Source organism: Copadichromis virginalis, linkage group LG9 (genome assembly GCF_057382275.1).
Source record: "Copadichromis virginalis isolate Kocher_CV1m ecotype Utaka linkage group LG9, C_Virginalis_male_GT1.1, whole genome shotgun sequence".
NCBI lineage: Eukaryota > Metazoa > Chordata > Actinopteri > Cichliformes > Cichlidae > Copadichromis > Copadichromis virginalis.
In genome coordinates, this window is record NC_140626.1 from 12,569,952 (window position 1) to 12,591,774 (window position 21,823).

At 39.8% G+C, this 21,823-nt stretch overlaps 2 protein-coding genes across 2 annotated transcripts; both read left to right on the top strand.

The window, feature by feature from the left end:
* Positions 1-8,970: 8,970 nt before the first annotated feature.
* Positions 8,971-11,123, top strand: LOC146701458 (histone H1-like; the record flags this gene model as incomplete). The annotated part of the gene is made up of 2 exons (XM_085469256.1): positions 8,971-9,432; positions 11,079-11,123. Coding segments are annotated over 2 exons (507 nt in total), but the record flags the coding sequence as incomplete, so codon positions are not given.
* Positions 11,124-16,148: 5,025 nt separating this feature from the next.
* Positions 16,149-20,967, top strand: LOC146701459 (myelin-associated glycoprotein-like). The gene is made up of 6 exons (XM_085467802.1): positions 16,149-16,188; positions 16,381-16,764; positions 18,563-18,871; positions 18,953-19,213; positions 20,038-20,128; positions 20,285-20,967. The coding sequence occupies exons 1-6, from the start codon at positions 16,149-16,151 to the stop codon at positions 20,352-20,354; spliced, it is 1,155 nt and encodes a 384-aa protein (XP_085323928.1). The 3' UTR covers positions 20,355-20,967.
* Positions 20,968-21,823: the final 856 nt, after the last annotated feature.

The following is a 21,823-nucleotide window of genomic DNA, read 5'->3' on the forward strand; positions in this document are numbered from 1 at the left end:
CTTGAAAAGCACTGCGCATGGCAACTGCGATGGCCGGGAACCGAACCCGGGTCAACTGCTTGGAATGCAGCTATGTTTGCCGCTATACCACCATCGCTGTGAAAGACTGCAACATCACTGATTCTTTGTCCAGCTTATAAAGCTTTTCAGGACAATTAACAAGGTGGGCATTTTGATTACACACTTGTGAGGTTTTAAAAGAAGTTGAATTTAGATAATAAAAATAACAAAAACACTTTTTACAGTAGCTTCACTCGTGCTGTCCTTTTCTAATGTTGATCTGCCGGTGTTCCTTCAGGTAATCTGGATCTTTAAAAGTCTTATCACATATATCACAATCAATCCTCCTATTTATTTACGAAAGTGAATAGGAAGACTGTATGTTTGTATGTATGTGTTCCCAGCTTGTTGCAGATCTGAAAGAATATAACCTCCGTCACCACTATGTGAGTCTTCATGCCGACAAATATGACAACTTTCAAGGACAGTGAAGTAGAGAGAAGGTGAATGAACCGTTGGTGGGTCTGAAGAAACAGCCGTCTGTATTTACTCACAGCCTAGACATCAGTGACGATGCAGTGAAAGCTAGCTACCTCATCGCTAATGAAATTGCACTAGCATCAAAACCATTTATTGAGGGTGAATTTCTAAAAACTTATAATGAAGGCATCGTAGATAGTGTACCCTGAAAAGCGCCAGGCCTTTGTAAATATCAGCCTGACAAGAAACACAGTTGCCAACAGGATTTCTGATCTTTCAGAGGATTTGGACAGCCAGTTGAAGCAAAAAGTAAAGTTATTTATTGCGTTTTCAGTTGCAATTGATGAAGGCATGGACATTACAGATGTTCCGCAACTGGCAATTTTCATCCGCGGAGTTGATGACACATTGACCATTACAGAGGAGTTCGTGGAGTTGGTGCCGATGACAGATACAACGACCGCAGCTGCTATTTTCACCGCACTCGTCGGCGCACTGGACAGGGTTGGAGTGGAGTAGTCCCACGGTGTCAGCCTGGCTACAGCTGGTGCGCCCTCAATGATTGGGAAAAAAGCAGGCGCCTTAACCAAGTTCAGAGATAAAGCGCAATCTGCAAATGGAGTATTTGATTTTTGGGCTTTTCACTGTATTTTGCACGAGAAAGCTTTGTGTTGCAAGTCATTAAAAATGGATAATGTCATGAAGGTGGTCATCCAAATTGTTAATCCCATCTGTTCCAGAAGCCTCAATCACCGTCAGTTTGTCAGCCTTCTCAGAGAAAAAGACCACATCTATGGCCTGCAATACCACACTGAGGTAAAATGGATGAGCTGAGGTGCTATGCTGAGGCATTTCTTTGATTTACAAGAAAAAAATTGAACAGTTCATGGAAGAAAAGGGCAAACCAGTGTTAGAATTTCATTCCGCAGAATGGATGCAGAACTTGCATTTATGGTGGATGTTACAGAGCACCTGAATAACTTGAACAAACAGCTTCAAGGATGCAATAAAGTTGTCGCGCAGTATTATGACAGCATACGTTCTTTCAAGTTGAAGCTGTCATTGTGGGAGACGCAGCTCACTGGTGGTGATCATAGCTGGACTGGCCATCGGGCATACTGGGCATTTGCCCGGTGGGCCAATGAGTTTTTTTTCTTTTTTTTTTTTCTCGTAACGGTATAAACACTGAAAGGTGGTGGATTGGCCAGATGCTGGGAGATGTGTAAAAATAACTCAATTGTTGTTTGGAGGTGGCTATTGCGGAGCTTCCACAGATTCAGTAATGTTAGCAAGTGGTGGAGGCCAGCAGGTGGATGATGGAAAGGTGAGGCAGGAAGAGCAGAGACTTGAGGTGGCCGTCGGTCCGAGTGTCAGGTGAACTGAACTTCAAGTGAGAACTTATGACCTGCAGTCTGTCTGGGTCAGATATAAACCAAGTTTAGGTGGAGTTTATTTTCGTTATGCTGACTTTTTACAGTCAGTTACAATAACTCTGCGTACTAGCTAGCATGACGGAGTTTATATACTGCTGGGCGGGTGCTATGATGTTACTGATGTTTAACTTTATTTTATTTATAAGGTAAGTTATTAGAGTTTCCAACCGTCCCGTAAAAAACCGAATCGTCTCGTATTCAGAGAAAATATTCCGCGTTTCGTATTGACCTAAGGAGCACAGTTTGTCCCGGACTTCAGCTAGAATGGAAAAAGACACAAAGCTGGAGTTTTTCTGCGTCTTTACGCTGTCAGCTGTCTCTTCTTCTCTCATCCTCTCCCCTCCCTCTCCTTTTGCTACCACAATCATGAAACTGATCAATGATCAGATGATCGGCTTTTCTGATGCAAGTCCTGTCTCTCTTGCTTGTTTATTGTCCACTTTGCACCAGAACGAGGAACCCAGAGGAGGTCGCGCTAAACAACAGCAGCACGTTTAAACTTGATCAGCTGTTATTAGAATTTATGTAATATTAATTTCTACTATCAGCTGATGTTTTCTGGAGCCACAGCTGTAAAGCTGCTGGTCATGATATCGGTTTGGATATGTGGTGAGAGGGAAACATGAAGATGAAACCAGGAGATGTCCTTACTGAATCATCAGAGCTGAACAGGTGATGGAAAAACAGGTTTGCCTTTTAGTTGACATGAATGAGTTGAAGGGAAGTTATGAACTGTTTCTGAGAGACAAATAACACCATCATCCTTTTTCTATGTAGCTGACAGCTGGTAACTGTGCAGGGGCGGGTCTAGCAAAATTTTGCCAGGGGGCCAGGTAGGGCATTAACAGGGAAAGTGGGGCACAAGGACTACTTTTCTTTTATTATTCTCAATTAAATGTCTAGCTTTTACCAAAAATTATTTGAATCTTACAACAAACGTTTTCATCTGATGTAAAATGTATAGAAATCCATTATTGTACATAGTAATATTTTTTCAGGGTCCCATTATACTGTATAATTAAGTTTTATTCTTTCTCACCTGTCTTTCTGTCTCCTTTCACTTTTTAAAGGTTGCCATGTTAAAAAAATATTTTGTCCTGCCATGCTGTTTATTGATGTGGTAAATGAATAATTTATGAAAATATATCTAAATCTGTCATTTATTATTTTTAATATTCAGTAATGATCATGTCTCACCTTTAGTCTTCTCTGTCTTGATTTCAGGTTTCCACCATATGTTGTAGATAGTTCAGGAGGTTAACTCGACCGAGCAGTCTTTGGGTTTCGGCTAAGTACTGTTTAGAATACCAGAATAGAGAGGATGCTGTAGGTTTAAGTTTATTAGATTGATACATATATACCAACAAGACAGTGTACATCACTGTCACAACAGTGTTTGTTTTCATTCAAAGGCTTTATGGTTTTTCCTATAAAAAAAACCATAGGAATATTCCTATTCCTATAATACCTGGTGGGCTGGTCGCTAGTCAAAATGCCCGGGCCGTTTTTTTGTCCCAGTCCAGCCCTGGTGGTGATGCAGCTCACTTCCCCTGTTTGAAAAATGTGTGCATGACCCAAAGTGTGGTAGACATGAAGCAGTTCAAAGATAAAATAACGGGACTGTTACTGGAGTTTGAGCAATGATTTCAGATTTTTGGTGAACTGGAGAAAGACTTCAAGTTTTTTGCTCGCGTTCACCGTGAATCCCTCTGATCTGCCCATCAGGATCCAACTTGAAATAATAGTGTTACTTTTATATTGTTGGATTGTCATTTATGCTTAGAAATATATACTCATATATCCTTAGAGGTATACACTGTAAAAAAAATTTGTAATATAAAAGTATTTTACTGTGTATTTTACAGTTTTGTACTGTTCTTCTAAAATATCATTAAATTTACATCAATAGACTGTGATTTTACATTTCAAATGTAAATTAACGTAAAATCACTGTATTGTAATAAAACATAATTTTCTTGTTTTTTTAAATGTATTTGTCTGTACATATCGTTAGCTTCATAGCATAATTGCCTAAGTCATTTGACTAAGTCAATGACTTAGGCACTTATGCTATGAAGCTAACGATATGCATATTTAGATTGTTAAAATACATTCACAAATGTTTGTCCGTTATTTGAAAGATTGAACTGTTTAATTCAAATGTAATGCTATGGAAAAATATATAAAATGATTCTTATAATTTTTTTTTACATCAAATAATTATTATTATTATTGCCATTTAGGGCGATCGTGGCTCAAGAGTTGGCAGTTCGCCTTGTAATCAGAAGGTTCGAGCCCCGTTGTCGAACTGACAACGTTAGGCAAGACACTTCACCTACCACCTACTGGTGATGGCCAGAGGGGAATTATAAAGTGGAATTGTAAAGCACTTTGAGGGTCTCAAAAAGCACTATATGAATGCAATCCATTATTATTTAAACCAACTGTTAACTGTATATTTCTGTACATTTCAGTATTATTATTCATATTGCCGCATTCATGGACCTTGTTTATAGGTAATTTCATTGTTTAATCACATTAAAATGTTCCTAATTTAATGTTTAAAAGCATTTGAAAAAGGCAAAAACCCATGTAAAATTAGGGCAACAAACTGTATTGTCATTACTGAAAATAACTGTAATTTCATGTGAAAGTTATTTACTGTTATTTTATGGTATTATTTTGGCTCCCCAGCTGCCGGAATGTTACCGTTTTTTTAGGATTTTTTTTTTTACGGTGTATAATCGATTGCATATTGATAGGATGTGTAGGAGCCATTCTTGGGTTAATACCTTATGTGGTCGCTAGAGGTCACCTTTTTCTGTTTTGATCATGTAAAGGTATTTAATGTAGACGCACGTACTCGGCGTCAGGTGTGTCATTAATTGTAAGAAGGCAAACAGTTTGTGACCGTTGCGCTGTTATGTTAAGTTGATATGGGAATAAAGACCAAAAAGGACAAGATAAGTACTGCTGGGGTTATTGGACTTTTTACTTAATTCATACATACCAGTGACATCGCGTCACCCCGGTTAACGACCACCTCAGTGGCTTCAAGCATAGGCTTAGCCTCTACAGGATGTCTGATCCTTAGCAGTTAGCAAAGACTCTGTGTGCCTCCCAGAGCACTCTGGCATGCACACACATCCTAAGGTCATGAGAGAGGTTGTACCTTCTCTTACTGATTTATGGTATAGGAGGACACCTACTCTGTATCTGTTTAAGTATAAGACATCATATGTTAATGAACCTACGCATATTCATGTAATCTCAATAAAGAGCAGTGTGGTACTGTGTGGTTGTGTGTTCATTGTCCTCAAAATTTTAAAATAACTTGAATTAATAGCTATGTTGTGCTTTTGGACACACTGTCCTCGGGCTCCAACTTTATGTTTATATGTTTTATGTTGATGTGCTACTGTTTCTAATTGATTATATTTATATATTTAACCTATTCTTGACTCTGTGTTTTTTGCACTTGTTTGGGGATTTCATTATTTTTATCTACATTTCTGCCTGAGAAATGACACCCTGATATAGTTCTGTGATCTGTGAAACAGTTTTGCAAATCACTGAGGCACTGTGTGTTTGTGTGTTCTTTGTCCTCAGAGTTTTCAAATAACTTCCGGTGTTTTATGAATAATGTTATGCTTGTACTATTTTGAACATACTGTCCTGAGGCTCTAGCTTTATTTTTTATGTTGATCGCATTAAAACAAAAAAACAATGCTTGTACCAACATTATGGACTCAATTGCTCCTCTAAAATGTAGATGGCAAAAATTTAAAACTCAGCCTTGGCTAAATAAGGCCACTCGTGGCGTCAGACAGGAATGCAGGAAAGCAGAACGAAGAAAGATAAGCTCCACGGTCCTTTTGAACCACCTACATGTTCATTCTTTTTCTCCGAATTTAAAGCAGTCTCATTATCCCATCTTACTGATATAATAATGCACATGAAACCAACTATGTGCCCCTTGGGTGTGTTACCTACGCCATTTCTCAGAGATGTGCTGAAGACAGTCGGCCCCAACATCCTCGCTATTGTAAATGGCAGTGTTTCAAATGGAACTGTCCCTCATTCATTTAAACAAGCTGTTGTCCAGCCACTTCTAAAAAATCCTGGTTTGGACCTGTCAGTATTTGGCAATTCTAGACGAATCTCTAAGCTGCCATTTTTGTCTAAGGTTTTCGAGAAAGTTGTCTGTTAGATTTGTATTGTTGATTGTCATTTATGCTTAGAAATATTTACTTATATATGCTTAGAGTTTTGTAATTAGTTGTAGATTGGTAGAGGTTTTGATCCTTGATAGTCTGCAAACTTTGTGTGTATTAGACAGCACTTTGGGAGCATGAGAGGTCATACCGTGTCTTATTGTTTTATGGTAGGATTAACGTAGTTGCGTCTGTTCTAGTCTAAGTGCTCTTTGTTTAGATGAACTGCAGGACTTCCTCACCATGTTATCTAGGATGAACCATCTAGGGTGAGGGGGAGGCTACCCTCTCCCTGACCAAGGATGTTTGACCCTTTGATCAGCAGTCCACACACACACACACACACACACACACACACACACACACACACACACACACACACACACACACACAGGCAAGGTACTCTTTGTGTGTATGTAGACGTCATATGTTAATGAACTTATGCATATTCATGTGACCTCAATAAAAGAACAGTGGTACGGGAGAACGGGCGAGAGCAACTGGGGTCAAGCGAAGGGACGGCGCTTTGTCCGGTTCTCTCCCGTGCACGAGTAACATGAAGCTTGCCTATTTGTGTCTTGCTTTGCAGTGTAATTATATTGTCTTCAACGTTCCAGCGGATGGGTTCAAGCTACAAACCTATCATTAATTGGTCCTTCGAGCCGGAGCCCTGGAATCGCATTCACCGAGGGGAGGAGGGACACGCCGAAAGACTGACGTCAGCCAGGAAGTTCCTGTGGATTCGCGGTCTATCTTTCTCCTCGATGAATGTCGATCGGCGGGATTCGAGGGTGATATTACACGCTAAGCAACGGCAAGTAAGTTTGAAGAGGCCGACTCTATAACCGTGTCGTTGTGCAGTCTCCGCCATTTTGTGAGGCGTTGAGAAGTTCGCTGCTTTGTGGAGCGATACCTGGGTTAGTGTCCCGAAAAGAAGTTTTGGTTAAATCGCCCAAGGGTCCCATGCGTCCGGTGAGTGTCCGGTTTTGAAATCGCCCTGGGTGTGTGTCCCGAGCGTCCCTTCATTGGGTTTTGTCGCGCGAGTGGGTGAGCGTCCCACAACTGGGTCATGGTCCCGAGCGGTCCGGTGTGAGTCCGGAGTAGGCCTATTTTGTGTTATTGTCATCTTCGTCGTCGTCTCGTTGTTGTTGTTGTTGTTGTGTGAGTGTGTGCGGAGCAGAACACGTGGTCTGTGACACCGACTGTTGTTGTTATCATGGGTTTCTAAGCAACCAAGAGTGAGTTGGAGGGAGACAGACGTTTGTGCTGGACTTTGCTCCTGGCAGCTGACACAAAATGTTAACTCTTTAGCTTGCCCTGATCGACAACAGCCTGTGTGCCAGACCATAGACGTAATTGAGGTGGATAGTTGTTAAAAGTAATCTACATTAAGCGTGTGGTTGCTTAAATTCAGTACGATGACATATGAGGAGAAGTGATATAGGCAAATATTTAAACTAATGAAGTGCATAGAGGCACTTGACCTGTGTGAAAGACTGTCGTCTTGTTATGAGCCATTGTTGAGATATGGAGCACACCTGTGAAAACAACTAATATGCTGAACCCTGTATGAAACATCTAAAAGTACATGATGGAGAAGCTGTGTTGAATATGAAAGTGTAAGACTTTGCCGCTGTGGGCAGAGCATGCAACTACTGTGTGATGTTGCGTTGCAGTTTTTTTTCTGAGCTGATGAGCAAGCTACACATTATCAGATCAAGAGCTGTCTGGGAACTACTCAAAGAGGGGGAAACAGAGAGTGTGCAGCGTTTCCGTGAGCAGTTTTCCTGCATCTTGACTTGTGTGTAGAGTGTTCATAACATCAGCATCATGTTTTTGTTTATTTGTTTTGTTGGGTTGAAAATAATTAAATAAACGTGTGATCATGCCTATGGATCACCATGGCACATATCTCCAGCCATATGGTTTATTTATGCAGATGAAAAAGTGAGTGTGAATGTGTCTGACATCACAGTGTTTTTGTGCACTGTGCAAAAGTAATTGCCTTTGATTGTGAGTGAGAGCGGTGATTCTGCAGGTCACCAGCTATTGTAACGAAAAAAAGAAAAAAAAAGAGTGAAAAAGAAAAATCATAGGAAAAAGGTTTTGTGTTGATCAGCCAAAAACAACTACAATTTCATTTTCTGCTTTTAAGAAAAGACTGTTCACAAAAACACAGAGGGAGAGAGAGATGTGTGTTGATTAAGCAGTGATGATAATAATGAAATGTCTTAGTTTGTCACTTTCAGGTGAAAAGCAGACCTGAATCAATTTTCCACATGCAGCAGTCGGAAGAAAGTTATAGTTTAACATCATTGGAAACATGCAGGCCAAGTTTCTGGCTGACTTATTTACAGTGCCATGTGTCTCTCAACCTCACAAGCAAGCAAGCTCTCACCCCTCCCTGAAGACAAGGAATGCAGCTCCAAAGCAATAACATGATAAAGAGACAGCAGCAAGTCCTGAGCAAAGAGTCCCAGCAAAGCAGCAGCAATGTGGACAAACAGCATCAGAGAAGAAAAGCAAACCCATCTTCCTATCTGATTGGATGAATTCCACGGAGGGGCGAGCAAGATGGCGGCGTGAAGAGGAGTTTTTGTTTGAACTCTTAGAACGAGACATTTATTTGACGTCTTTCTGGCTTTCGGGACCTTTTGGAGATCAGCGCGCTAAGCTTGCTGGATCTGAGGCCAGGTTCGGCGGCGGCAGCATGTCAACATGTTCAGAAAGGACTGAGTGACTCGGCAAGCCACATGCGGCTAGCATGCTGGCTAGCGACCATAGCTACATGAAAGAAATGGACCCTTAATGTGCCGGCTGTGGTCGGAAAAGCTCCATCATAAACACGCCCTGTGCAGAGGTCCAAGCCGAAGAAGGTCGGCCCCAGCGTGAGCGAGCTGATCGTGAAAGCCGTGGCCGCTTCTAAGGAGCGCAACGGCCTGTCCGTGGCCGCTCTCAAGAAGGCTCTGGCTGGCTACGATGGCTACGATGTGGACAAGAACAAGGCCCGTGTCAAGACCGCCATCAAGAGCCTGGTGGCGAAGGGCACTCTGGTGCAGACCAAGGGCACCGGGGCCTCCGGATCCTTCAAGATGAACAAGGCTACTGAGAGCAAAGCCAAGAAGCCCGCCGCGGCCAAAGCCAAGAAACCGGCAGCAGCTGCTAAGAAGTCACCCAAGAAGGCAGCGGCAGCACTTCAGACACTAGCACAAAGTCAACCGCATCAGAGGAGGGACAGGACAAAGCTGAAGGAGAAACTGCCTGCTATTGGACTATTGAAGTGGCAGAGGACAATAGTGAGAGTGGTGAGAACACAAATTTTGTTATTAAATGTGGGAAATCAAAATTTGGGTTAGCAAACCTGGGGAAAAAGAAAACTGACTGCTTAAGTTGGAAAATTGTGAAGGAGTCTGAAACATATACAAACATATACAGAATCACACAGAACATGCATTAACCCTACTAACACAAACACAAGAGAGCTTATGAAGATTAGACAACATCTTAAGCGTGTGAGTCTGTTTATCATCTTGTCCAAGTCACCTCGTGTGATGCAAAGACCAGTGGACTCACAGCACATTAGTTAAGAAATGATTAAATAATAGCAGAGAAGTGTGTAGGAAAGGCAGCTTTAAGAACATGCTCTGCTGGATATGCAGCTCCACAGACATGCATTAAACCTGCCTAATAACACAAACACATGTAATGAAAATTATCTTGTTATCTTTCATCAGTGTTAAAATAGTGTCAATTTAGCAGACACTTGTTATCAAATGCTGAATTTATCCAATGCAAAAAATTGACTCTCTAGGTTGCAGGACAACAATTTAAACTTTTGTGGGAAAAAAGATTCTGGTTTGACCAACCAATGATCAGATAATAAATTTAGTGTTAATATAGTAAATTGGGAGAAGCTTCCTGCTTGATTGATGCAGCACAAGTTTACTACTAAATTTACTGTATGAGGGAAATTCTCTTTTAGTGATAACATTTTGAACATGCATTTCTGTTGTCCTGTCAACTTAGTGGGTTAATAGCCGATATGCAAATTATTTGATTGGGTTTTAGATTAATGAAAGGTGACTGAATTCTAGCACGAGTGAATGAGATGTGTTGGAGTTTGTTAGAGTGGAGACTCTAAAACACTGAGTTTCCTGTTTTGATGTGCGAGTGAATCCTGTATTTAGATACACAACTCTGAATACGTCAGAACAAACGTCTTTTGTGAAGTGCATGACAGCATGTCACATGTTTTATGATGAAGGGAAAAAGGAAAAATTGAATAAAATAGATCTGTGGCTTAAATGAGTGAAGAGCACAGACCGGGTGATTAAACTCATAGCTAATATGACATTAGGGTTATGTTGTGTGTTGTGCAGTTGATGGTTGGTTTGGAGTGAATCTAGCTGATGATTCTTCTCCTGTTGTGAAGTTGATGAGGAGTTTGTGTCATGACTTAACAAGGCCTTTTTATTTTGATACTTTCACAGTGCACTGAAAGTTTGGTTTGATAATCTCTGTTATTTTTTATTTTTCATTTTTGAACAAGCACTGATTTTTGCTTGTGAATTTCTTTTCTTTGAGCAGATCTGCAAGTCGGGAATTAAAAGCGTTACACGTCGTCAAGAAAATTGTTGCAAGTGAGTTTCTCCACATTTAAAATGGGCTCAGGAGAAAGCCACTTATTTGGGACAATTAGGAAAACGAGAGTCCCCCCCAAAAAGGATTCAACGAGGAAATCCAGTCTAAATTATTTTTCTTTTTGAAATATCGTCGTTTTGCTGAGCGTGGAAACGAATGCGATGATAATTTCCACAATTAGCAAAAGAAGGAACCACTGAGTGAATGAGTAAGAATTTTAAAATAACTGACTGACTGACTGAACATGATTGTGTGAAGCTAACCCCCACCTGACAAAGGTGCATATGAACCCATGTGTTTCCTTTTACAGGAGCAGAAAGATGACAGCAACACTCGAGGTTGCATGATGATTTAACCTTTTAAATGCCATTTTCTGTGTCTGTGCATTTATCAGGTGTGTTATTCATAGGCTTGTGTTGCTCACAGAGATAACTGTGACAAAGTATGCATACGCCTGCGCAAGCGCTAATATTTGCATTTTCTTTTCTTACAGCATGCCAGTTCTTCATGTGAATTGATGATGCGATTTATACCAGGACAACTGGTTGATGTTTTTTCCTACTACAGGATTTCTGGGTTTATGTGTGAGGAAAACTGTGTTTACAGGTTATGAGTGGTGATGCTGTTGCATTGTGTTGATGGGAAAATGTGAAGGTTACTTTGATAATGTGAATAACATGTGTGAAATTTCCTGTGTTGAAAACTGGTGTTACTTCTTTCCACAGCTATAGATGGCTAATTTTATGGTCTTTTTATGGCACCTCTGGAACCTGTCGACCTGCGTCTGACCACCAATGGTCACTGTGTTGCTAATGTTTGTTTTTCTATGACTGCGTGTAGAGGATTCGGCAGAAGCGGACAAGTGACATGAGAAAAACAGATAGGAGATGCAGTGTTTATGGAAAAGTTGAATATGGGCTCTTAGCTGGCCACTTTGAGCCCATAGTAATATATAAGTGGAGTGACTTTGCTTAAGAGCAGTCACCGATTACATTAATGTTGCCTGAGTACATGGGATGATCCATGTCTGAGGCGACTTATGAAAATAATTGTAGTTTACTGATTTGAGAAAACCTGCACATGACACTTGTCTTGCTGATGTTGAATGCTTCTTGTTCTTATGATACAATTGTTTACAGGTATGAAGTTTGATTTTACTTCCAGATTTTGCTTTCCAGGCCATGATGGTGTGTATGCAGGCTCCTGGGAGAGCCAGGTGTTAAGCAAACTTAATATGCAAAACACACTAACATTTTTATTGCAGGATTATAGGTCCAGGGTGGTGCTGCTCCAGGGGAGGAGATGCCCTGATGTTGCCTGGGATATGATCTAGCTAATCTTTTTCTTTAAGACAGGAATCCAGGTTTGGTGAGTTGACGCATGGGTGTGTCCATGCGTCAAGAGGAGGGGTCCAAGGATTAACATTAAACAATGTTTTTTATTATTGTTGCAGTGATTTGTGTGATTAGCCATTTTATTTACAAATATTAAACCTATGCAAGTGGTGCACCCATGTTCAGATGAGGCTTTGATGGCCTATAAGGGAAGTTCACTGAACTAAAGAATGTGGTTTGATGATTGTTGACATGCTCTCCAAATAGTTTGTCTTCCTAGCAAGGAAATACAGGTGCAGCAGTAATCTCCTGAGAAATCTTCAGAGGCCCAGTGAGAAGCGCATAGCTGACAGGACCAGGCAGTGGTTGAGGTCAAAGGTCGAGCTGGTTGGGGCCCATCATGAGATCAGACCTTGGAGCCACAGCAAGGACCATTTTAACTGCCTGCAAAATAGCGAGAGACCCTCCTGGATTTATCAGAGCCACTGCAAGAGGTCGAGGTCCCAGGAAACCCCGGCACCCTCAAGACAGCACAATAGAGAAATCTCACACTTGGTTGTTTCAGTGGTGAGGGGGGAGTGCTGATTGAGCCCCCGTAGGGTAAGCTCGCACTTCAACCTCCAGCCTCTGATCAGCTCTAGGGCAACCAAGTGCGAGGTGTGACGGACCTGTGTGCGACCAGGACCCTCTTGGTTACCTTGACTACGACGCTCATCCTTATAGGACCCCAGCTGGTGCCGGAAACAGCTGAACCAGGAGGAAGGCAGAGGAGATGGACACATGACAACTCTCACCTAAGAGAGACAGATCCAGCAGGCCCAAAATCAGGACTATGCATGACGAGAAGGAGTGCCTGAGAGGATCGTCCACAGGATGGGAGCTGAGACCCATGTTGACAAACAACAAAACCAACTGGTATGTTTGAATGTCTATTCTACATACATTTGGACTCTGGTCCTATGGACAGTGATGGAAACAACTGGAAGAGACATTCATGACGCCCTGCAGAGCTTAAACCACTCTGCAGAGAGACATGTGATGTGCACACCCGGAGGAAGCACCACCAAGCTGAGATGTTTTTGAAAATGTTATCTTCTTATTTTCACTATTAAATTAACAATTTCTTTGTTTGTTTGTGGGATGCAGTTTGCCATGAGATGAGATCAATGAGGAATGGGATAACTGCTAATACATTTGTTAAACTGTGTACCTTTTCAGTAATTTAGGGTGATTTGACATATGCTGAGTATAAAAATGTTTGCATTGAAACTGTCAGACATGAGGTATTCATACCTGGGAACTTTTCAAGCATAAAGGTCAAAAAGGGGGGAAATGTTAGATTTGTATTGTTGATTGTCATTTATGCTTAGAAATATTTACTTATATATGCTTAGAGTTTTGTAATTAGTTGTAGATTGGTAGAGGTTTTGATCCTTGATAGTCTGCAAACTTTGTGTGTATTAGACAGCACTTTGGGAGCATGAGAGGTCATACCGTGTCTTATTGTTTTATGGTAGGATTAACGTAGTTGCGTCTGTTCTAGTCTAAGTGCTCTTTGTTTAGATGAACTGCAGGACTTCCTCACCATGTTATCTAGGATGAACCATCTAGGGTGAGGGGGAGGCTACCCTCTCCCTGACCAAGGATGTTTGACCCTTTGATCAGCAGTCCACACACACACACACACACACACACAGGCAAGGTACTCTTTGTGTGTATGTAGACGTCATATGTTAATGAACTTATGCATATTCATGTAACCTCAATAAAAGAACAGTGGTACGGGAGAATGGGCGAGAGCAACTGGGGTCAAGCGAAGGGACGGCGCTTTGTCCGGTTCTCTCCCGTGCACGAGTAACATGAAGCTTGCCTATTTGTGTCTTGCTTTGCAGTGTAATTATATTGTCTTCAACGTTCCAGCGGATGGGTTCAAGCTACAAACCTATCATTGTCCTCCACCAATTATATTCATTCTTAGACACACATAATATTCTGGATAAATATCAGTCTGTTTCAGAGCCTTCCACAGCACAGAGTCCGCTCTACTGAAGGTGTTCAATGATGTGCTTTTCGCTGCTGACTCTGGAAAAAGTACAGTTTTAATTCTTCGAGACCTGAGTGCAGTATTTGACACTGTCAACAATCAGAATCAGAATCAGACTGTAACAGGCTGCACGCTGGTTGGCGCAATCTTAACACAATCTTATTAAACTGTCTAAAGACGTGTCAGCATTCAAGGCTCTGCTTTAAAATGGTTTGCCTCCAAATAATTTTTTCCCCTCTGTTACAGATTTTTTTTTTTGAAGTGCCACTTTGTCCTCTGTTTTCTTTTTGGGGGGAAGGGGGGGGGGGGGGGTTCATACACTGAATTGATACTATGTTTTTGGGTAATTGGCTCTAATGCAATTATTTTGTTGCTGAAATACAAAACAAAACAAAAAACTTTTCCTTAAAATAAAAATAAAAATGCAGAGTCCTAACTTCTATGTTAAAAAAAACAAACACACACAAACATGGAGAGGAAGCTCAAAATAGCCACTGGTCTCAGAAAACGCATATCAGAACTGATAAGAACAAAGCAGAACAGACAATGCCAAAGGAGAGTACATAAACTGCTTCATGTTCAAGGGAACTACTGAGAGATTGAGGAATATGTTTGCATGTGAGTGGAGGGTTCAGAACAGATGAATCTAGAGGCAGGTGGGAGTTGCAGCTTTCTAAAATGACAGCAGAGTGCATGATGGGAACATAAAAAGCAGACTGAGTGAAAAAAGAAAGACAGAAATCCAATCACAGGTCGCTCATGCTGGGAAAATGCAGATAAGAGGGGACCATCTCTAGTGGAAAGTTAATGAGACACTGTTGTTTAGACTAGAATGAGAGAGCTTCTGTAATTAAACTTTTAGGGGCACACCAACATTTTGAGATCCGTGGCAGTGTGTCATGCAGGACGCATCTCCCGTCTAGAAGTAATGTGAAAGAGAAATAAAGAGTTAAATGGTCAACTGAGCAGTGTTTTGTCTTCCATCGGATGCCTCTGAGGAATTAAAAGAACTTGGTGAAGTGTCGATATTTACACAACATGAGTAGAATGAAAATGATTTGATTGTTATACTTATACACTCACCTCTTGCCAGTCTCCTCTGTCACTATAAAAAGGGAAGAGAGTCACTAATCCCATCAAAATCACCTGTCCACTTTGACATCCCAGCACTGTCCCATAAGCTCAGCAGCAGCAGGCCAGAGACCACACCCCTGCCACATGGACATTAATTTGGCAATCTTTTGTGAAAGTGCTGCAGATTTTTTTTTTAAGGCATGCCACGTTTGTCCTCTATTTTTCTTTCTTTCTTTTTTTGTGTGGAAAATACAGTGTACACCATGTAGATACTATGTTTTTGGGTAATAGCTCTTTGGCAATTATTCTGTTGCTGTAAGAAAAAAAACCCCAATATATCTAAAATATTTTTAGATACAAATAAAAATGAAAAGTCCTTATTTAGCAAATAAAATAAAACAAACACACGGACACTAAGGTCAGTCTCAAAAAACGCAGAACAGACAAAGCCAAGGGAGGCGTACATGGAAGGGAACTACTGAGAGAATGAGGAATATGTTTGCATGTGAGTGGAGTGTCAGGCGAATCTAGAGGCAGGTGGGAGTGGCAGCATCTGAAGTGTCAACAGAGTGCATGATGGGAACAAAAAGCAGACTGACTGATTAAAGAACAACAGAAAACCAAAATTATCACAGGTCTGTTTGCTTTGACATTACAACATCTAAACAGAGAAGTGTTTCACTCACACTGCTAAAATCACACACTGACTTTTATGTTGTCGTCTCTCCTGTGTTGCAGACTGATCATTTGGTAAGAAAACCTTTACACAGTTTATTAATTTTGTGCATTGCAATGAAAAAAAAAGGCTTTATTAGATTTTTTTTAGTTTTTGTTTTGTAAGTGCTTTACAAAATGAGGCAAGTTCCTGTTTTTGTGTCTTATTTGTGTAATGATTCTTTTCTTCATGTTTTTCCAGGTGATGGGTTTTATGACAGACATCATGTTACTGAGTTTCCTCATTATTCCAAGTGAGCCATCTCATTTCAGTCACTTACAGTCTGACAGATCAGAGCAGACAGATACTTTACAAAGTCAAGTATCTGAGGATGTCAAAAGAACAAGGGATAAAAAGCAAACCCACGACTCTTAAAGTCAGATTGTTCATCATGGATTTTCTCTTTATCTACATTTCTATATTTTCATGATATTCTGTTTTTCAGGCACTGTGGCTGCTTGTCCTCCAAACACACACCTGTTCATCACTGCACCAACAGAGATGGAGGCTCTGAGTGGATCTTGTTTACAAATCCCATGTAACTTTAGTGATGCTGGACCAGTAAAGTTTGACAGCACAAGACCTGTGTTTGCAGTGTGGATTAAAAATCATACTAATGTTAGACTTAATCCAGAAAACGTGATCTTCAACAGCAGTGTGACATTTAACATCTATCCAATGAATATTACAGGAAACCTGACACAGAGAAACTGCACCACTCTGTTTTCCAATTTAATCACAAATTATACAAACACATACTACTTCAGAATTATGAACTGGCCATTCAGATCAACAGCTGTTTGTGATTCTCTTCAAATAACAATTAAAGGTAAGAAAGTTTCCTCTAATTTCTATAAACAAAGTATAATCAGCTGCAGCTTTTATTCAAAGCAACTAAAAAAGAAATTATGAACAAATGTAACAGAAATAAGCACATTTAAGTGTTTTGTGTTTAGCTGGAAACTCGGAAAATTAAGACGGCTCAGGACAATAATTAGTCTTCTAGGGTCTTTATTGTGAGCAGTAAAATTGGGAATCAGTAAAAAAAAAAAAAACTGTAGTAAAGACAGAAAAAACAGAAAATAAAAAATAAAAGAGAAGAAATCCTGCATACAAAGAAAAAGTCACTGTTTAAAAGCATATTTATGATTTTTTGTTATGTTTAAATTGTCACGGCAGGGTGTGCCGGTGTGTAGATGAGGTAGATCCAAAAGCAGACACGGTGAAGACAGAACTAAGTTTCCAAAAATAAAGCGAGCCTTTATTGTGGCTGATGGCATGAGAACAACTCTAGAGACACACTGAAACTGGGAAAACTAAGGGGACTATGAACACTGTATAAACTAAAAGACAATGACACTCTGTGAAAAGATTATGAAATACTATGAATACAGAGCAACTAGGAATGCTATGAAACACGCTGAAACAATGAGGGGAAAATTGTAAAACCTGTGGCAAAGATAACAGACGACCTGACAAAAAACATTAAGAGACAAAGGACTTAAATATAAACATAATGTGATTAGGGGGAGTGGAGACACATGAGGAAACAGCTGACTAGGATGAACATAATGATGCACAGGAAATGTAAACCAAAAACACAAAGACATGGAAACTGGACTTTCACAATAAACAGGAAAACATGACAAGACGCAGGCATGACACAAACTTGACAACATTAACCAGAAAGGCAAGAAACATGACCAATAACAAACAATAAACAACAAGGGGAGTTTTAACATAGGGAAAGATGACACAAAGAAATTAAGAAACAAAGGACTAATGGCAACCTAGAAATTGACTGGATGAGCTAAACTGAAACTAGAACACAAATTAATACAAAATGACACATTAACAACATACATACTGGGTCACATGACCTAGTACCGTGACATAAATAGTCTAGTTTCCATGGAAATTTCACAAGTTACTGTTCAACAAACTAACGTCTTGACACAAGTCTCTCTCTACATCCCTTCCCCAACCTTTCCTGCACTTACAGGGGACACAAAAGGAAGAATCCTGTCTGTTAGTGATTAAAAACTAAAAAGGCATTTGCATATTTGTCACTTCTGCATGTTTCTTTTGATAAGACAAAGACAATCTGACTGAATAAAAATTGCAGTTTTGAATGGTGATTTTATTTTTAAGGAAAAATGTTATCCAATCCCCTGTGTTAGTACTTAAATGTCTTGGCAGCAAGAACTGCAAGTGTTTTGATAGCTGGTAATGAGTCATTCACAGTGCTATTGAAGAATTTTGGTTCCCTCTTCTTTGCCTAATAATTTTATTCAGCTACATTTTCCAAGCATGAACAACTTGTTTAAAATCAAAGCATTACATTTATTTTGGATTTCACGTGGTAAACGTCACCTTCAGGTTTTTTTTTATTTTTATTTTTTTGAGTCAAGGACCATAACACAACCACCACCATCTTTTACTCAGGTTATCTTTGTCTAATATTAAACTGAGTTTTAATCCGAAACCTTTAAGTGAGACAAATATGCAGGATTTCAGGAAGGAGGACAATACCTCACTTTGGTTTTTAATCCATTGTTGTGGCTGATCTTCATCTGTTTCTTGACGGTATTATTAGTTTACAAACTGTGTTTAATGTGAAACCACAGATTCTCCTTGGAGGCCCAATATTACAACCCCAGGTGATCATCGGAAGGAGAAGGAGTCTGTCACTATAACCTGCTCAGCTCTCACTCCCTGTCCACACTCCCCTCCTCAACTCACCTGGAATCTCCAACAAGACTCTCACAACAAAATAGAGGAAAACACAGATGGAAGCTTTACAACTAAAATCCAGCAGAACATCACTCTGTCAGACACACATGATGGAACGAAGATCAGCTGCTCTGCCAGATACCCTGTGAACCAAGGAAACGACACCAAGACAGCAGAGACAGAAGAGACTCTCAGTGTTTCATGTAAGACAATCAAAGGTTTTTTTTTTAAATCCTGCCAACTAATCATAATTTATGAGATATCATTTTCTTTCTTTTTCTCAGATGCTCCTAAAGACACCTCCGCATCCATCAGTCCATCAGGTTTGGTGTCAGCAGGCAGCTGGGTGAAGCTGACCTGCTCCAGCAGAGCCAAACCTCCAGTCAGCAGCTTCACCTGGTTCAAGAAGAGCAGAGATGGAGCTGTGAAAGTATCTGAAGGAGAGATTTACAGCTTCAGTGTAACAGATGGAGGAGTTTATTACTGTGTGGCCACTAATGATCTGGGTAATCAGACATCAGCAGAGATTTGTGTGTCTGTTACAGGTAAAGGCTGAAGCTACTGATGTGTTGTATTCACATATTTTCCTTTTTCTTGTCCACGAAAACAAACATTAATGGTAAATGGCCTGTATTTGTATGGCGCTTTACTAGTCCCTAAGGACCCCAAAGCGCTTTACACATCCAGTCATCCACCCATTCAAACACTGGTGATGGCAAGCTACATTGCAGCCACAGCCACCCTGGGGCGCACTGACAGAGGCGAGGCTGCCGAACACTGGCGCCACCGGGCCCTCTGACCACCACCATATATAACTTCAAGTGGTAATCAAATGCATTTTGCATCAATATTTCAACGTTAAACTGTAAATTGATGTCAGAAAGTAATTGTCTTACATAAAGTGCTAAAAAAAGAGACAAGAAAAATACAGACATTTTCTAAACATATTTTAATTTTTTTATTATTTATTATATTACATTTATATTCATAAGGACGGTAAAAAGCCTATAAAAAATATTAACTTTATCCTAAATTAGCTGAAAAAACACAGCACAGCCACTTTCATCATGAAAAGAAGAAATGCACAAATAAAAAAAAATGATCACAAAATAACAGAAGGTGATAATATTAACTTTTCTAGTAACACTACTCTACAATAAGCTGAAGAATTAAGACTCAAGACTAATATGTCTCAAACTGACGACTGGGGTTAGCTCCAAGTTCGATTTATCTGAGTGAAAAGAAAACAGGACAAAGCCACATAGAAAGCATCATAGTCGCGTCCCCTCAGGGGGCTGTGTTTAATGTGAAATGTTCAATTTTCTTTTATTTCATCTTTTTGTTGCTCTAAAATCTCGTTGCCTTGCAGATGAACAGTCAGGAAAACTGTTCGGTGTCTGCATTGTAGTGAAGACTGTGGGAATCATACTGCTTGTGAGCACACTGGTCTTATTTGAGTGGTGAGTCAGCTGCTTCTATGATAGACATTTATAACTATTTACAGGCTACAGGGTTAATTTCACTTCTATTTTGAGTGGATTAAGTAGATTTTTATTATTCATAACTACAGAAATGAACCAAAAACTAGTTTCATTTCAATTTGTTTTTTTCTTCAGCTGGTTTAGATCAAGACAGTTCAACAAACCAGAGACAGAAACCATCTACATGAATCAAGCTGCATCATAGACCAAACTAGTGCAACAGGAGGACAAAAATCTTGGACATCAGTCATGTGAACATCTGCATGCTGACTGAAACATCTGTATAGGATTCAAAGTAATGTTAATATTTGTGAAACCTACTGTTTAAGTTAACTAACATCATAGCGTGGTGTTGCTGCACAACAACGACACTGTACTTATTGTGGTGTTACTGTGTATATGATATGATATCATGAATGATAAAGTGTCTGTTTGTGGCTGATTTACTTCACTGGTGAAGAACTGATAAAACAAACAAAGTTTCTATCAGCTTTTACAACAACATTTCTTAATCATGTGGTCAGTGATTCTGTGTACTGATTTTATGTGTGCGTTCATTTTTTAAGATATTATTTGTTCCATGAATACATGAATGTGCCCATTCAGTGGTTTGTTGTGTCACATTGGTGGTTCTAGATAAATGTACGTTATAACTGATACAGTTTCTGTTGAATCAACTGTCATAAATGATTGTGTTCCTATAAAATATAAAAACTTTATTTACACAAATGAGGAACAGGTTAAATCTTTTGATTGATTTAAGTGATGAGCTTTGTGACAGACAATCTGCGAACTTCCTAATAAATATATTACTCATTCTCCTCTTTATTCCAAGTTGGCATTTCAGTCATTTACAGTATGAAAGTTCAGTGCAGATAGAGATTCTTTAGAAAGACACATTTACTGTTCTGTCCTCACTAGATGTGGGCGTGATTTAGCTTGTTTGACAGACAGTGAACAGAATGAGAAGAAGAGAATGCTTTGAACTGAGATTCTTCTTTACTTCGATCTGCATCTCCAGTTTACAGGCCATGTTACTGAGGCTTCTTATACATGGTATCCTTTATCCATTTTCATTACTCTCCTTTCTCTTTTCTTTTTGTAAAACTAAATAAACACAAAACAGATAATTACCTTCTCATTCACTGAACATACATAATGTACTAACTGAAACTTAGTTTTCATGACAACCAGCAAAAACATAAATCTTAAGGTTGCCTAAATTAAACATAAACATCACCTTCAGTTAACTAGCATTATTGATCATAGCAAGTTAACAAGCACATGCTAATATACAGTCGCTAGCACACAAGTAGCTTTACAAATGAGTAATGACCACACAGCTGAAATAGTAACTCAGTATACTCACATTACACATGCATCACAAATCAGATAGTTAAGGTTATAGTATGTAATGGAAACTTACAGGCATGCGTGGGCAAAGGTTTCACCTCCACTGAGCACTTGGAGCAAACTAGCTGGGCATAACAACTTCCCAAGTGCCAACTGTGGCCACAAGAGGGTGCCAAATCATACAAACAAAAGCATATTACCACATTAAAGTTATACCAACACATTTACACTGAATCTGTTGACTGGAGAAAGGAAAAGAAAATAACACTTATTTGTTGAAACAGATTTATTGAAACATTCATCGCAGATTCTCTTAATGTA

Coding starts and splice junctions, on each gene's coding strand:
- LOC146701459 (XM_085467802.1), top strand. CDS start 16,149: ATGACAGACATCATGTTACTGAGTTTCCTCATTATTCCAA. Junction 16,189..16,380: donor GAGTTTCCTCATTATTCCAA/GTGAGCCATCTC, acceptor TCTGTTTTTCAG/GCACTGTGGCTGCTTGTCCT. Junction 16,765..18,562: donor TCTTCAAATAACAATTAAAG/GTAAGAAAGTTT, acceptor GTGAAACCACAG/ATTCTCCTTGGAGGCCCAAT.